At 33.8% G+C, this 18,350-nt stretch overlaps 1 protein-coding gene across 3 annotated transcripts in view; it reads left to right on the top strand.

The window, feature by feature from the left end:
- SPAG16 (sperm associated antigen 16) overlaps nucleotides 1-18,350 on the top strand; it is a 747,944-nt gene that overhangs the window by 64,215 nt on the left and 665,379 nt on the right. Inside the window, exon 10 of one of the 3 annotated variants that reach the window (XM_074312767.1) lies at nucleotides 2,604-5,252. The exons of the other annotated variants lie outside the window; for them this stretch is intronic. Within the exon in view, the coding sequence (XP_074168868.1) occupies nucleotides 2,604-2,804 (201 nt within the window). The 3' untranslated portion in view covers nucleotides 2,805-5,252. Of the gene's footprint in view, nucleotides 1-2,603; nucleotides 5,253-18,350 lie in introns of those variants that run through there. 3 annotated transcript variants of the gene reach the window in all.

The following is an 18,350-nucleotide window of genomic DNA, read 5'->3' on the forward strand; positions in this document are numbered from 1 at the left end:
TTTTACACCTGAAATACATATTTTTTTTTTTTAAAAAAAAGTAACCCAGGGGTGGCCGGTTGGCTCTTTTGGTTAGAGAGTGGTGCTAACAATACCAAGGTTGCCGGTTCGATCCCCGCATGAGCCACTGGGAACTGCGCCCTCCTTAAAAATAATTCACTTTAATGTAGTCAAATTTGTCAATATTTTCTTTTACAGTGAAGCTTATTGACACTTATTTAAGGCATCCTTTCCTATCCCAAGGCCAGAGTGTGTTGCTTGTATATTTTCATTTATTATTTATTTTTTCCTTTACCAAATATTTCAGTGTGTATTTCCTAAACACATAGAAGTGCTCTTACAAAAACACAATATAATTATTTAAATGAAGAAATTAACATTTATACAAGACTATTAGTTAATCTAAAGAATTGATTTAAAATTATCTGTTTTCCACTAACGTCTCCAATTTTTAAAAAACAACTTTTTATTTTGAGACAGTTGAAAATTCACATGCAGTTGTCAGAAATAAAACAGAGACATCTTATGCTCTCTTTATCTGTTTCCCTCGAGTGGTAATATCTTAAAAAGCTGAAGTACAATGTCATAATCCAGATATTGATACAAACAAGGTATGGAATAGTTCCATCAATACAAGGACCCCTGCTTTTGCCCTTTTATAGCCATACCCACTTGCCTACATCCCACATTCATATTTTCTAATCTTAGACAGCTGCTAATCTGTGCTATATCTCCATAATTTTGTCATTTCAATATTGCTATTTAAATGGACATCATGGTATTTAACTTTTGAGTCTTGACTTTTGCACTCGGCAAAATTCCTTTAGATTCATCTAAAGTGCTGCATGGATCATCAATTCATTTTCTTCTTATTGCTGAGTCATTGCTAATTCTTTTTTAAATATTTGGTGGAATTCTCCAATGGAAACATCTGGGCCTGAGGAGCTCTTTTTTGGGGAGCTTTAAAATTATAAATTTAATTTCTTTAACGGTAAAAAGACTATTCAGATTATTTCATTTTAATTGAGTTTCAGTAGTTTGTGTTTTTTCAGGAATTGGTCCTTTCTAAATTGTTAAATTTGTGAGCATGAACTTGTTTATATTATTCCCTTATTATACTTCTAACGACTACAGGATCTGTAGTGATATTCTGTGATCCATACTTGATATTTATTTGTACCTTCTCCCTTTTTATTTTTGTCAATCTTGCTATATAGAGTTTTATCAATTTTATAGATTTTTTTAAAAAAAGAACTAGCTTTTTGTTTCATGATTTTCTGAATTGCTTTTCTATTTCATTGATTTGTGCTTTCATCTTTATTTCCTTTACTATTTTTCTAGCTTTGCGTTTCTTGTGCTCTTTTTCTACTTTCTTGAGATACAAACTTAGTTATTTGAGACATTTCCTCTTTTATTATATAATAGTGCTGTAAATTTTCCTTTCAGCACTGCCTTAGCTTCATCCCACACATTTTAATGTTGTACATTCCTTTCTACATATTTTTCTTTTTATTTCCTTTGAGAATTCCTCTTTGACCCGTAGATTATTTAGAAGTGTGTTGTTTAATTTTAATGTATTTAAGAGATTTTCGTGTTGTCTTTTTGTTAGTGATTCCTGTTTTGATTATGGTTAGAGAACACATTACCTTTTATTACTAGGTTAGGGGTCAGAACTGAGTCACTATCTTCCATTGGGTAGGGAGTGGTAAAACTTCTGCCACTATGATACTCTGCAATCCTGGAATCTCTAACCTAGTTTACCTTCCTAGTTCCACTTTTTGGAGTCCTGCTTTGCTTATGTTTTGCATTTTTTCCAGGGTTTGTAGTGGCACTTAGCAGGGAAGTGCAGGAGAAAAGATAGCCTACACCGTTTTGTCTGGATTGGACATCTCTTCATAAAATTTTGCGTTCCAATTTTAAATATTTAATGACCTTGGGATTTTTTTTTTTTTTAAATGTGCAGTGTAGGAGGGATCTAATTTCATTTAGTTTTGTTCAGGTAATTGCTTTTCTTAGTACAGTTTATTTATGGTTCTTTTTTATCCCCAATGGTCTGTAGTAACAGCTCTGTCATTTAACTAATTTCCACGTATACATGGGTTTGCTTCTGGACTTTCTTTTATGTTTCATTAGTGAGTTTGTTTACTCCTGTGGCAGTAAATATTATAGTTTCTAATCAGTTTGGCTATATCTTAGGGCAATTTCCTTAACCTTATACTTGTTCTTCAGAAGTGTTTTAGCTATTCTAGAACTATAAATTTTAAAATAGGCCTGCCAAATTCCTAAAAACATTCTTTTCTTGGGACTTTTTTTTTTTTTTTTTTTTTTTTTTGAGTAGCTGTGGTTTTATAGATCAATGTAGAGACAACTGGCATCTTTATGATATTGAGTGTTTCAATGAGTGAATGAACATGGTTTCTCTCCCCATATATTTATTAATAGATTTTCTTTAATATATTTCAATAACATTTTTATACTTTTCTCCACACAGATCTTGTACATGTTTTTGTTAAATGCAATTATGAGTACATTATAATTTCACTATTGTAAATGATACTTGCAAGTAGTTAACATAAATAACTTTTTCCTTTGTTGGCTTTGAGACCTCCTTCAACAGAAAGCAAGAGGGAGCCTGTGAGCTCAGTGCAAGATCGGTCTGTCCAACTGCACACATCCATCAGCAGGAGTTGAGAGGGAACCCACAGATTTGGAATAAGACCACACCTCTGCAAGACACCACTGGCAGGACACAGCACAGTGTCCGAACACTCAGAATAAGGCTGCCCATCTACAGAATATCGTGACTCTCTCAGCAGGAGCCAAGTGGGAGATTCTGAGCAACACATGTTCCTGGCCTGTCTCCCCCAAGTCCTCTCTTTCTTCATCACTCATACTCTTGATCCATGATCTTTCTACTTTGCCTGAGGAGTCTAGGTCTCCTAGTTCATCATTTATTCCAGAATGCTGATTAATCCTCCTGCAGGCTCCTTATATCACATTTCTGACCCAATCTTTTCTGACGCCCAAAGCTTTTTTTCTGTACTCTTTGGAATGCAAGATCATTGCTCAGCAAAATCTTCTATATTTTCAACTTCTGTGAATGTTCCCTTCACCTTCTGTGCTGGGAGGTGAGCTAACTGTCCCCTTGGCTACTCATTGCTGCTTTCAGTTTCCTCTCCCCCATGAACTCATCCTGCCTTGACTCGCCTATCATCAGGTTATCCCACTTACTGTAACTTTTTACTGCAGGCACTTCTCAGGCCGTTTGGGGGTAAATTTAAAATATGAAGTCCTGTGACATTGTCATTTTTTAAAGTATGAGTCCTGCTAAACTTCGTTGTTATTTAAATGTTCACAGGGATGTTCGATCCTTCTAACACACTAGACTTTCATTCTGTTCCCTGACAGTCTCTGTCTTAGCGATCCTGTGCTCCATCTGTTCTCAGCCACTCACTTTCTGGTCATTTTTTAGGCCTTATGATTGTCACTAAATGCCATAAGTTTTCATTTTCTCGGCTGTTTGCATCTCATCTTCCCGACCTCTGCATGCTGAGGTGTTACACAGCTCAGTTCTGGGGTCTCCGCTTTTTGCTGTCATCACTCCCTGGCTGGTCTCATCCTGTCTCATGGCTTTAAACTACCAGTGCATTAATGAGTCCTTAATTTACATCTTCAACTGAGATTTCCTTCCTGAACTTTAGTTTTATATATTTAACTGTATCCTTGACCCCTTCAATTAGATATGAATTCCCTATTAAAGCTATCTCCTACAATTTTCTTTACTTTAAGTGATGCAAACTCCAGCCTTCCAGTTAGCCAGAATACTTTGGAGTTTTCCTTGAGTCATTTCTCTCTTAACATTTCAGATTAGATATGATAATACTTGTAGTTCTGTTTTGAGATATATCCATACTTCTATCTTTCTTAACACCAGCACTATTGCTCCGTTTTATTTTTTTCTCCATCATCTGTAGCTAACATTATTGCAGTAGCCTCCTAACCGATCTCTTGATTTGTCTTTGTTTTCCTTTCGTCTCCTTTGAACAGAGCAGAAAGAGTGATCTTAAAACATAACTCTGTCCATAATTTTTCTCTATTAAAAACTTTATAGTGGCTTCCTGTCTTTTTCAGAGTTATAAATAAAGTCATAGGCTCTGAAGCCCTGCATAATTGTGCCTTTTTTTAACCTCTCTGACCTTATTGCCTGCTACCCCATACTGAATTCCAGTGCAGCCACAGTAGCTTCCTACCAATTCTTAGAACACTCCAGGCAGGCTCCTGCCTGCAGGATTTTGTACTTGAGGTTTCTTCTGCCTGAGTTGTTTTCCCTCACGTATCCTAATGGCTCATCCCTTCACTTCTTTTACAGGTTTACTCAAGTGTCTTCTTTTAGACATATGTTCTATAGCCACCCACTCTAAGTTTTAATGATGCCCTTCATTCCCTGATCCTTCCTGGGCCTCTTCCATGCTTTGTTTTTTTCTCCTTACATGTCTTATATATCTTTCTCTTACACATCTGTATTGTAATAACTTAATAACTTGTTTGTTGTATCTCTTCACTAGAATGTAAGTTTCATGAGAGCAGGAGTATTTATCTCAGTGCATGACTGGCAAATAGTACTTATGCCGTAAATATTTGTATTTGAATGGATGCGTAAATGAATAATGTGTTTTGTTAGTTGCTGTTATATAAATATGAAATCGATTACTCTAAGTTGACCGTGCTAAACTCTATCTATTTCAAGAGTTTGCCTGTAGTTCTTCTTTGGAGTTTTTTTTTTTTTTTTTTTTTTTTTGGTAAATGATAATTGTCTGTGAATGATGATAGTTGTGATTTGCCTTTTCCAAATCTGGAAAATTGTATGTGTATTTCTTTTCTTTGTGCATTGTCTAGGACCTCTAAAGAGTGGTTAAACAGTATAGCATTTTTATCCTGTTCTTGATTTTAAAGGGATTGCTTCTGATGTTTCAACATGAGAAATGATATTTGTTGTTAAGTCTTTGATAAATATTTGTTAAGTTGAAAAAAGTTGTGTTACTTCCATATTGCTAAGTTTGTTTATTTGTGTTTTATGATGAGTTACTTTTAAATTTTTAAATCATAAATAAATGGTTTAAGTGTTAAGATTTTCTTTTACCTGGAATGAATATTGAATTTTCTGCTTCTGAGATGATTTTCTCCATTAATGTTTTAATGTTGTATTGTAAAGGACATAATGGATTTTCTAATATAAACATTCGCTTCCATTATTGGGCTAAAAACTATGTCTTTCATTCTTTCTAGGACAAATGAAACTAATCAAGAGTCTGGTTTATCTACTGAGTATAAAATATTTTAATTGCAAATAAAGCATTTAAATTTGTTATGATTTTCCTCCACAGATTAAAAATAGATTACTATTTCCTCGTATTCTCCCAAAAGACATCAAATGGGAATCTTAATCGCTAAAATTAAATATTGGACTTTAAATATTGGACTTTAGATTGCAGTCATATATATATATTATATATATATATATACATATATATGTATATGACTATATACTCTGAAGGATTCGTCCACTAAAAAACAACCAAAACCTACGTAAAACATAATTTTATTGCATTGTTACACTCAACGGAAGTGAAAGGAGGCAAAAGTAAGGGACAGCAGCTGAACTCACACATGAGCTATAAGCACATGCAAAAGATGGGTTGCAATGATGGAAAATGCCAGAACCAGAATTGCAATCTGGAGACTAAACTTTAAGCCGGACGTAAGACAGGGAAGCAGAATCTTAGAAATGTTTAAAGAAATAAAAAGTGAGCCACATCGGGACACCCAAACAAAACTCGTTAGTTCAACAAATATAAGCAACAGTACGGTGTAACTTTAAGGTTTCAAATCAGTTTTTACAGCGTGTTTATTTATGAGGTTTTAGTGTACTTTTTTCTTTCTTTCTGTAATTGGCTCTAACCTAGATGATGATTAAAATTACAGTATTTTGCAGATAGCACTATATCATTTACATTTTCTTTGGGCAAAGGAAATATTCTTTACTTCTTTCCATCGGTGTTATACATTTTGATTGGTTTTATAATATATACAGATACTCATAGAACGTTGAAGTTCAAAAAATATGTTATAAAAATAAGAATATTACAAGAGAAAAATAGCTTTCTTTTAGAATTAATTACCTGTAGATAATTTGTAGTTTATTTTTAATCCAGTTTATCCGAATAGATTATGTGGAAATTTCCTCATAATTTTAAGACTAGTACTTGAATTAATTAGGCTTTTTTTCAATGTAGGATATTTATAAGTCTCAGTTTTTGATGAATAAAAATTATTTTCAGTTTAAATTATATCTTGAATATGAATTTTATTTTATGGTTTTCTTAGACTATTAATTTTGATATTATAACCATCACATGGATAATTTGACACAAAAGTGATTTTGTGTTAGAAAAGTGATAAGTTCCCAGTCTTGTGATAGACTACTAATGCAAAAATGTAAGCACTTTGCCTTCAATAGGAAACCAAGACAGTTTGAGTTAGGTTTAATATCAAATAAATAATAACCCCTGATAAACTGTTGGAACTTGTTCTTTCTAAATAGTAAGTGAGGACTTCAAGTTCTAATTTGTTTACAGTTACTGTACTATATTTGTAACTGATGCCAGTGTTCCATTGTTGGCAGAGTATTTTGTGATGTAGTAAAAAGTATGCTTAACTGAGAATCTGGGGACAGTTTCGACTTTACCAAAAAATGTTTATAGGCTTTGGCAGTTTCTCTTTGAAGCCTATATCTTTACAAAACAAAACATTTTTCTTTTGTATCTTTTCTTTTTTTATTTTAAGTGATTCATTTTTCTCATAGGTAAAAATCTTAATGGAGGGGTAATTAAATTATTTCTTAATTGAATAAAATTAATCTGATTAATAAATTGTATCCTAATATATATAATTAATAAATTGTAAGTAAAACACCAGATTTACTATTCAGGTAACTACCTATAAGACAGAAAAAAGTTACAAAATTACATAGCATATTAACTAAGAAAATTTAGCATTTAATGGCTCTAATAGAGATTTACAATATACTGAATATTTAAGGATTTTTTTTTAGAGCAGTTTTAGGTTCACTGCAAAATTGAGAGGCAGGTACAGAGATTTTCCATATACAACTGGACCCCAAACATGCAGAGCCTCCCCATTATCACCACCCCCCATCAGAATGGTACAGTTCTTAAAATAAATGGGCCTACTTTGGCATATCATAATCACCAAAGTCTGTAGTTTGTATTATGGATCATTCTGTGGATCATACATTATATTGGTTAGACAAATGTATAATGACATGTGTCCATCATTATAGTATCATACAAAGTATTTTCACTGCCCTAAAAAGACTGTGTTCCACCCACTCATCCCTCCCCTCCCCCCCCACAAACTTCTGGCAACTACTGATCTTCTTACTCTCTAGTTTTTTGCCTTTTTCAGAATGTCATTGTTACAACCATATAGTATATAGCCTTTTCAGATCGGATTTATTTTTACTTACTAGTATACATTCAAGATTCCTCCATGTCTTTTCATGGCTTGATAGTTAATTTCTTTTAGTGCTGAATAATATTTTGTTATCTGGAGGTACCACAATTTATTTTTCATTCACCTATTGAAGAACATCTTGGTTGCTTCCAAGTTTTGGCAATTATAAATAAGGCTGCTATAAACATTCATGTGCAGGTTTTTGTGTGGACATAAGTTTTGACTTCTTTGTGTAAGTACCGAGGAACATATCTGCTGGATTGCATGGTAAGAGTATATTTAGTTTTTTAAGAGACTGCCAAAATATCTTGCGAAGCAGCTGTATCGTATTGCATTTCCACCAGCAAGGAATGAGAGTTCCTGTTGCTCCACATCCTCACAATCACTTGGTGTTATCAATGTACTGAATTTCAGCTATTCTAATTGGTGTGTAGTGATCTCATTGTTTTAATTTGCATTTCCTTGATGACACATGATGTGGAACATCTTTTCATACGCTTATTTGCTATCTGTACATCTTATTTTGTGAGAGGTCTCTTAATGTCTTAGGTCCATTTTTTAATTGGGTTGTTTGGTTTCTTATTGCTGAGTTTTAAGAGTTCTTTGCATATTTTGGAGACAGTCTTTATCAGATGTGTGTTTTGCATAGATTTTCCAGTCTGTGACTTGTCTTATTCTCTTTGCATTGTCTTTTGCAGAGTGAAAATTTTTACTTTTAATGAAATCTAACTTGTCAGTTTTTTGTTTCACAGCTCATGTCTTTGATGTTTTGTCTAAAAAGACATTGCCATACCCAAGGTCATCTAGGTTTTCTCCTGTGTTATCTTTTAGGAGTTTTATAGTTTTACATTTAAGGCTGTGATCCATTTTGTATTAATTTTTGTGAAAGATGTACTGTCTGTGTCTACTTTTTTTTTTTTGGAAGTGGATGTCCAGTTGTCTAAGCACCATTTGTTGAAAATACTTTTTTTGCTCCATGGCATTGCCTTTACAATGGGACCATATTATGCATTATTTGGAAACTTAACCATTTTCACTTATCTTATTTTCATATGAGTAAATATTTACTTGATTCATTATTTAAATCAAGTATCTTTACCACCTATATATTTATTCTTTTTAACAAAAACCAAACTTTGAAATTTATTGTTCTTCAACTTTTAAGTGGTTAGGAATTAGTAGAAACATGATGTAAATGCAGTAAAATTTCTTATTTAAAGAAAGTAGAACGTATTAGTGTAGTTCTCATGTTCAGTATTTGATTCCCCTATTTTGGAAGGAGGAATTGATAAATCAGACATGATATTCTTCAACTTAAAATTTGATTTCTTGGATTTCGCACAGTGCTCATCTCTATTTTAAATTACTAAAATAATTGGAAGACATAATTCATTTGAGTGAGAATTAAAATTCTTACAGACATTACATTATGAAATGTAAGTTCAAATAACATTGTTTTGTGGTTATATTGACACAGAGGGAAATAGCACTGTAATCTGCAGGTGGTACATTATATTTTGTTTCTCTAAAATTAGGTTATTTGATAATGCAGGGCTGTCCTGTGGACTGTTGCTGAGCATAGATAAGAAGGAGGTAACGAAAACGTTAATAGTCTGTACTCTGTTCCAAGAACTGAATTACACGCTTAGCCTATTTTCTCTCTTTTTAATTTTTCAAACAACAGTTTCCGCTTTAGAAACAAGTTCCTTTATGAGGAATATAAAACTTAGTAGGAGATACACACATAAACCATAGACTCCATAAGTAGGTGATTATTTTACCTAACTATGTACCATATTATATTATACGATGTGTGGCAATTAAGTTCGCAAACTTGTTGCAATAATATTGCTAACCTTTTAGATATCAGAGGGATTATCCATTATGAATTTGTACCAACTAAACAGTTAACCAAGTTTACTATTTAGAAGTGCTGAAAAGGCTGCCTGAAAAAGTTAGACAACCTGAACTTTTCGCCAACAATTTATGGCTCTTGCATCACGACAATGCACCAGCTCCCATGGCATTGTCTGTGAGGGACTTTTTAGCCAGTAAACAAATAAATTTATTGGAACACCTTCCCTACTCACCTGATCTGGTCCCCAGTGACTTCTTTCTTTACCTGAAGATGAAGGAAATATTGAAAGGAAGACATTTTGATGATATTCAGAACATCAAGGGTAATACAATGACAGCTCTGATGGGCATTCCATAAAAAGGTTCCAAAATTACTTTGAAAGGTGAACTAGGTGCTGGCATCAGTGCATAGCTTCCCAAGGGGAGTACTTCAAAGATGACTGTAGTGATATTTAGCAATGGGGTATGTAACACTTTTTCTAGGATGAGTTCGCGAACTTAATTGTCAGACCTCGTATATTAAAAGTGTATATGTTTAGTTGCCTTCATAGGCATATTATTTTATATACAAATATACTAATACTGTAAATATATATTTGTAATTTTAATACACTATTAAACATGCACACACATGTATACATGTAATTTTTATCTGTATATATATATATATATATATATTTCTATCTATATATCTCTCTACATAGATACTTACACACACATACAAGTACACAAACCACATACACACGTAATATGGCAAGAGCATTCTGCTCTATTGAAGAAATTGGAACCCCTAACACGTGTTCCCAGCTCATTTAGGGGATTTCCAGGATGTGGTCTACAGGGTTTTCAGGAAGAGGTCCAGGAAATTTTAGAAACTTCCTTTATTGCCCACGTTCTTTCACATTTGCTGCTCTGATGGACATGTAATTCTTCTGCTGTTAAATATTTTTGGATGTTCTACATGATCATGGATTTTTTAAAAAAAGAAAATAAATGAAATTGCCCAGAAGAGCTTACAGCTGTCTTACACCATTCTTAGCTACCTTAAATTATTCTTTTGAGGGGCACCTAACTTTAAAGATTTGCTTTTGCACTTCTTTTTTCAGTTAATTCCTATTTCTTCCTAAATTCTCATATTTTATTTCTTGATTTATCAACTGCACATGTTATTTATAAACTCCCTCCTATGTTGGTTGAAGATTTAGATCACTTACAGTTTTTAATCTTCTTGTTCTGCTCTTTGTATAGTTCTATCATTATCTTTTTTCCTCCATTGTAAATAAAGTAAAAGAATAGTAACCAATATACAAGGTGTGATAGAAAAATACGGTGAATGTTTAAATTAGAAAAAAAATTAATTAATTTAATTAGAAAAATTAATTTAATTAGAAAAAAATTTACATTGCCATTAATCCCTCCCAAAATACCCCTTCCCCCTGCCGCCCACTTCGAACACACTTATCCCATCATTCTTCCCACTTTCTGAAGTGGTGGTGGAGGTCCTTTTTCGTGAGTGTCTTTACTTCATCCTCCATCATGACAATGCTCTGTCACATATCGCTTCTGGAATATGGCAATTTCTGTCAAAAACATTACAATGTGTCCTCATCCACCTTAATTCACTGGATCTGGCACCATCCTATTTCTGGCTCTTCCCCAAAGTCAAAATTACCATGAAAGGTAAACGTTTTGAATCGATTCAGACATCGAGGCAGCCAGGACAGTGCAACTAAAGACACGAAGGAGGACTTCCAGAAGTGCTTCAGAAAGTGGCAAGAATGATGGGATAAATGTTATTGAAGTGAGGGGGAGTATTTTGAGGGATTAATGGCAATGTGTCTTACTGTAATAATGTTTTTAAATGTAAACATTCACCATGTTTTTTTTATCATACCTTGTACTTAAACCTCTATGTTTAGATTCATGAGCTGTAGTATACCTTCTGTCTTGTTTGGAAGATCGCACTATTAGAGCTCCTTACCATTTCTTTAGCTCATTCTCCTTTCCATTTCCTAAAATCTGTCAGCTAAACTTCAGAATTTTTCAAGATTGATAATATTTACACTCAAATCTGTAACCAATATTTAAATCTTTCATACTCTGTCCACAGGTTGTTAATAAAAATTGAACACTGGTAAACTCTTTTTTCATTACTATGATAATGTAGATAGTTTTTTTAATAGAGCCAAGTAGTGTTCTGTGAATACATATTTTTTTCTTCATGTGAAAGCTTTGAGGCTACTCAAAAGAGAATGTGCATACATAGATCCTATTTTCACACCCCCACTGAATACTCAAAATTGGGTTAGATAATAATTTTCTCTTCTTTTTAGCATTTTTTTTTGGGGGGGGTACAGATTTTCCACTTAAATCTGTAATTTCCTGTAGGAAGAAGAAATGTATGCTTATGTCTATACTTTTAATTGTTGCTATGTCTATTGCCTGGAGTCTATAACATTCTTTCTTTGAAATCCATTGATTTCCTGTAATGGGAGTTGTTTCTTTAAATATTTGGACACTGACTTTTCTATGCAGATTTTAATTTTCTTTAAATTTCTGTCTGCCTTTGTATTTCCTCATGTTCTGTTCCTTTATCATGTCCTAAACTTTTTCCAGACTCTGAATTATGTCATATTACCTACGTAATGAAATCCACCCCTACCACGTCCCTGGCTTTCACATTGTCTTGGAGCTCTTCTTCCCTTCAGTTCTATTAGGAGGGGTTACTCTCTAGGTCTGCTGCCCAAACGTCATCCTGACACTTCCACTCGCTTCCCCGCGTGGGTATTTTGTTTCCTTTTTATGGGGTTCACCTTCATTACTTTCTTAAGCAATTTCCTAAGAAAATGTGCAACTCGTACTAATGTCGATTTTGGCCCCTTATCATTCTATGCTGTGGGAGTAGTGTGGTAGGGCTAAGGATAGTGAGAGAAACACGGGGAAAAGGGAGTCAACTGTTCTGTGTAGATCAGTGAACCCCCTATTTTTAGCTCTGCTGTTCTAAAACTGCCTGCTTTTTTCCCTACTCCTGTCTTTCTGTGAATATGTAGATCAAGTTAATTGCCTCTGAACTATAGCCCCTCCATGAAAATTCTAGGCTATGGTTCCCTCTTCTTGCTTCCTCTGTCAGTATATTCCAATCACTTTTCCCCTTTATCAGTACACCATTTATTTTATTCTTGTGGTATTATAATTTTTTAAATTTCCTTTATATTAAATATTTTAGCCATTCCCCTTTTCACTTGCCTTCTTATTCTACCACTTCCCTCCCTAATATGCTCATACAGAAGATTATTTTAGTAGCACAAATTGAGGTCAAATAAAAATAAAAGGGATGAGAAGGAAGATATTCCTAAGAAAGGAACATAGTCTGAACTTTGTAATATTTGTGTGATACTTATGACCTGGCGGACCTTTAAGAAATAATGAGGTCCAATAACATTTAAAATGTGCACATTTTTTGATAATGCATATTATTTTCCCCCTTTAAATACTGTGCATTAAAAGCATACACTATTGTTTTTTTTTCTTTGAAAATAACTGTTCACATTACATATATGCTGCTTATTGTTATATGAACTACTTTGTGGTTTGACATATTAGATTATAAGTTTTAAATTTAAAAGAACATGTTGAACATCCAAATGAAGATGATTTAATAATGAAAGAAATCACTGTGGACAAGGCATGGTAAGGACATATCCAATTTTAACTCTGCAGTAAGTTGGACTCTATGTGGGAATTTTACAGGAAAATGGATGCAATAAGGGAACTAGTTATGTGTAGTTTTCTTTCTGATCCTAAAGCAGATGAACAAATGACAGGTTGCATTTATTGTAATCCCTATGGGCAATATTGCTTTCTCAGTTAATAAAAGATAAAATTAAATTATACATTTATTTTATCAAACATTAAACAATAGTAAAAGCCACACATATTGGTTTACAATTTTCATTTGTACTGTATCTCAATTGCATTGTTGTCTAGCATGTGACATAGCTTCCACTGATATTTGTAGTGCATGTCAAAATGGCAGTGATGTTTATTGCTTTCTTTGGGAACTTACTGTTCATGGAGAATAAACCCAGGATAAATGATGCATTTGATCTGATGATGAAGGATAAGAGCAGTGATATGTACTGTTTGGAATAATCTATCACAAGAAAGTGTCAGAAAATCCCTAGAGTGTATACTCATACTTTATCTGCTGTATTTTTCTTCAGAGACTGATATTACCCATTTTTAGAATGACAAAAAGAGGGCAGAAAAAAATGGGTTGCTATATGAAGCGAAAATGAGTGCATTATCACTGAAAAAGTGTGTTACTATAAACTGGAAGGCACATATACACATTTTCATTTTAAAAGACAAAGGCCAAGAAGGGATTTTAGAATTTACATAGCAATAAAGGATGTGAATATAGGAGTTATATGAGTTGCCTTAATACTCCTGAAGGAATTAAATAAGTTTCCCAAGGTCATTCTGTGCAATCATATATTGGATTATTCTGTGTTACATAAGGTTCTTATAGTTCTTTTAATAACCTAATACACTATAGAGTTTCTAGAAACATTAAATATTTGGCACAGAATGGCTTCTGAATTAGTTTTCATAACTTTTTAACTTTTAATTTTTTTTGAAAAATGAATCTTTTTCCATAGATAATTAAAAAAAATGAAACAATACCCTTAAGCATGCATGTTCACACACACTAATACAGAGCCATCAGAGTGTTTATTTGGTACATGGGTAGGAAAACCAGAAATGGTACTAGATATCACAGAGCCATTCCCAAGTCTGCCATTCCCCAGTTTGTGGCTCCAGAGAGAAGATTCCTGTAGGCTGTGCATTTTACTCCTGTGCGGAGATGGAGCTAATTGTTCCTCTAGGTCAAAGCTTAGTCTTCTGGGAACCGTATTTTCCATCTTGATATAAGCCTGAACTCAGAGCCTTAGCCTCAAGAGGTAGATACAAGGTAATCAACAGCAGCCTGTCTATGATGACAGCTCAGACTTTCTCAGTCCTTCCCCTCTCTGACCCAGCTCTGATCTATTACAGGAAGGCTATCTTCTCACTAGTACGGCTTTTTCCAGGCTGTTGCCTCAAACACTGGAGGCTGGTGTTTATTGACTTACTTCCTGAGGCAGAGGAGTAATGGTTTGGCTATTACTGGTTTAATGTCCTTATCTCATTTGGGGGTATAGATCATTCCTCCCTCTGGGCTGTTTCGAGTAGAACAAAATCATCTCTTGTGCTACATTTGAGCCCATAAAACTCTTGCTACCTAAAACGTGAATGTTTATCTGGCCTTGTCTTCTATTTCTTTCTCCACACATAGAATTGAATATGCAGAAGAAAAGTTCCCATTCACTGACCAAAGCTTGCTTTACTTTCTTTATGTTCAACTCTCATTATTAAACATAAACAAATATATAAATATTTAAAAAAATATTTCAGTACAGGTGTAGGTGACCTTAAAATTAGTGGTGCAGTATGGCAGGGTGATGAAGAGGAAAGACTCTAGAGAGAGGGTTAGTGCCTGTACTCAGATGTTAGGTTGGTTACATACCAGCTGTGTGGCCTTGATTCTGTTAAGTAGACTCTCTGCCTTTGTGTCTTTATCTATAAAAAGGGGATAATGATTGTACCTACCACATTTGGTGGTCTTAAAGTTTAAAGTGTTTAGAACAGGTGTCCCAATTATTAGCTATTATTACTAGTATTATGACAGTGTGACACTGTTAGATACAGACACTTTAAATATTTTATTTCATTTTGATTCTTTGAACAATCTTGAAAAAGGAGATGTTAGCCCCATTTTGTAGGTAGCATACTAAAGCCTAGGAAATTTTATTTATTTGTACCAGGTTATCCAGTCGGCAAAGCTAAGCTCAAATTCACAGACTCTGCCTCCAAAGCCTTTGCTCTCTCCTTTCTTTGTATCCTGACTCTGATAAATGAAGGTCCTTAGTGAAAACTAGTATTATCAAAGATGCTTTATTTTTAGAGAGCATTTCAGCAATGTACATACCATATTCATAGTTGGCCTTGAAGGTCATTGAACTTTAAGATACGATGCGGGAACTCAAAGGGCACTTTCCATGGAAAACTTAGTTTCCCTATAGATCTGCTTTACAGATAGAGAGAAAGGAGGGTAGAGCAAGAGATTACCTTAGAGGAAAGTCAGTCCAAGTCAGGATGCTATAGTGGATGCTTTGAAGAGGCAGCATGAGAAAGGAGTTTGGAAGAAGGAAACAAAGGCTGGGCAGGAATCTGAGAAGGGAAGTTCTCACACTTTATTGCTTCCTAATGTGGTTTAGGCCATATCATTATCATCAGCAGGGACAGCAGAAGATGAAATGACTTTTTAAAATAATTTCTGTGCAAGAATGTCATTTTACCCATTATAGACCCAACCATTCCAGTCTACATTCAGTCATACTCATTTTTAAAATCTGACTTTATGACCTAATATGACAAGATGGACACAATTGTTCTCTTTGCATTAGGAGAGTTATATTAAAATGCATAATTAGAACACTCTCAATTAGTAAAATCACTGGTCTTCTCGTTAAAGCTAATTTACTGAAGGAGCTAGCTTTTTAGCTATTAGAATATATTTTAAAGTGTGCTTTTTTGTTCTTTATTTAATAACCCATCTTTAACTTTGAAAATGTTAATTTTTTGATATTTAAATGACTTAATGGCCTGAAAAAGACATGGTACCAGTAGGAGCCAGTACGAGCTGGCTGATGTTCTGTTTCATAGAGATGGGTACCCATTCTCGGGATGCCATACTCCTCACACTTTTTCAAATATGTCCTCATAGAATCTTGGATTTTAAACATCTTGTTCAAGAATTTGTCCTCCTCCTAGCCTCTGGCACACTGACAATCTGGTCTCTGCGTTTCATTTATTTCTTTGCCATGAGGTTGGGAGGGGAGGTCATTTATCCTTTGGAGAGTTTTTGAAAACAAGGAAGATGTGTGGCCTTCAATGTCAGGAATGTGTCTAGTGTTTTTTGTTTGTTTGTTTGGGGGGTATACACTCAAGCCAGGAGGAGGATGTGTGGTTGATATGTAACCTTACCTCAGCAAAGGTTCCGTATCTCCGCTTCTGTAATACCAACATTCTATATACTATATATATACCATTTTGTTAACATTCTATGCACTGTTCCATTAATATTCTATACAATTTCTCAGTACATTAATTAATGGATTTAAAAAATCTAAAATTTTATGTCATGCTGATATGGTAATTTACTGTGTTAAATATGGTGGTATCCATTCTCCAATTAAAGGAAACAGGGCTCCCTGGAAACAGGGCTGGAGCAGGAAACATATATGATGAGCCTAGAATATTTTATAGTGTCGGAAAGCAAAGCACAAAATTATGTGGGCATACAAAGGAACAGAGGACACAGGAATTAACCTGAAGGAGCTACCATTGACCAAAACTGTAACAATTTGAACAAGATAACAGTATTGTATAATAAAATGATGAGTCAATCCTGATATAAATAAATTCAAATAAGTGATTAAATAAATAAGTAAAGGAGAAGGGACAAATCTTCATTATAGATGAATCCCAAAATAATATGAGAACATCTGTCCATGTCATTTTTAGTAATTGCCTAGCATGCTAATATTTGGGTGTACCATAACTTTTTTAGAACATCTTTTATATTTAAGCTTTCTTCTCTTTTTCCTTGATATACAAATAATCACCATTCAAATCCTTGCATATGTATCTTTAGTCAGTTATAGATTTCTGTATCGGTTATGTGGTTATAAGCAGCAGAAACTTAGGCAACTTAGTGAAAGAGTTAACAGTTTATTGGAAGGCTATGAGAAAATTCACAAAATAAAAATTTGAAGCTCTAGGTCTTAGAAAGGAGAGAAACCACAATGTTTTACTCTTGAGAGGGCTAAGTTGTATTGTTTCTTGGTCTTTAGGTCAACTGGCTCTATGTTTACTTTTTCAGTAGCTTGTCTTGGGTCATCCCTGGGAAGGCAAAGTGCCTTGGTTGACTCCACCCAAGACTGTGTGCTAATACACAAATAATTCCTCAAGCACAGTTTGACTGCTGAAAGCAGAATAAGAGGAAGTGGAGTTGAATGGCAAAAATGATGGCCTTTGCTTTATTACCATAGCATTACCTCCTCTAAGTGGAATTTTTATGTCCAGCAGTATATGCATGTAAAAATTTTTATACTCATTGCAAAATTTACCTCAGGAAAAGATATACCAGTTACACTTCATCTAAAAATGAATAAGTGCTTATTTTCCCATATTCCCACCACTATGTGTTTAGCAGATTTGCCAATAGGACTAAAGAAGAATACTATTATTATGAATTAGCATTTACTTGATTATTAGTGATTTGAACATTTTATTATGTTTATTGGCTATTTGCAGTTCTCATCAAATAAAATACTTGAACATGACCTTTATTTATTTCCTGCATATGTGATTTACAAATGTTTGAATAAGGACACTAGCCTCTTGTCTTCCATTGCAAATAATTTTGGCTGTTTTCTATTATTTATTTAAATTAGTTTATGATAATGTTCACCAAAGAAGCTTTTTAAATTTTATTTTGTCAAATTCATCACTCTTCTTCTTTTATTGGACTTTTTTCTTGATTTTTCATAAAAATTATTCCTCATTCAAATATTATAAAAGCAACCAAAGTTTTCTTCTAGTATTTTTATAGCTTCATACTTTACATTTAAATCTTCAATATATCTGGAATTTATTTTGGCATATCTGGTGTAAGGTTATAATGCAGCTCTGTCTTTCCCTGTAGCTAGCAAACTGTTTATTTTTCTTCAATCTATACAGACCAAATATGTCCTCAGAATATGTATTATGTATTAGCACTACTGACTAGTTTCCATTATGCTGATGTTTTTATCCATATGTTTGCTTCTCTGGCTAGAAGGCAGATATTATAA

This window comes from Rhinolophus sinicus, linkage group LG01, assembly GCF_036562045.2.
Source record: "Rhinolophus sinicus isolate RSC01 linkage group LG01, ASM3656204v1, whole genome shotgun sequence".
Classification (NCBI taxonomy): domain Eukaryota; kingdom Metazoa; phylum Chordata; class Mammalia; order Chiroptera; family Rhinolophidae; genus Rhinolophus; species Rhinolophus sinicus.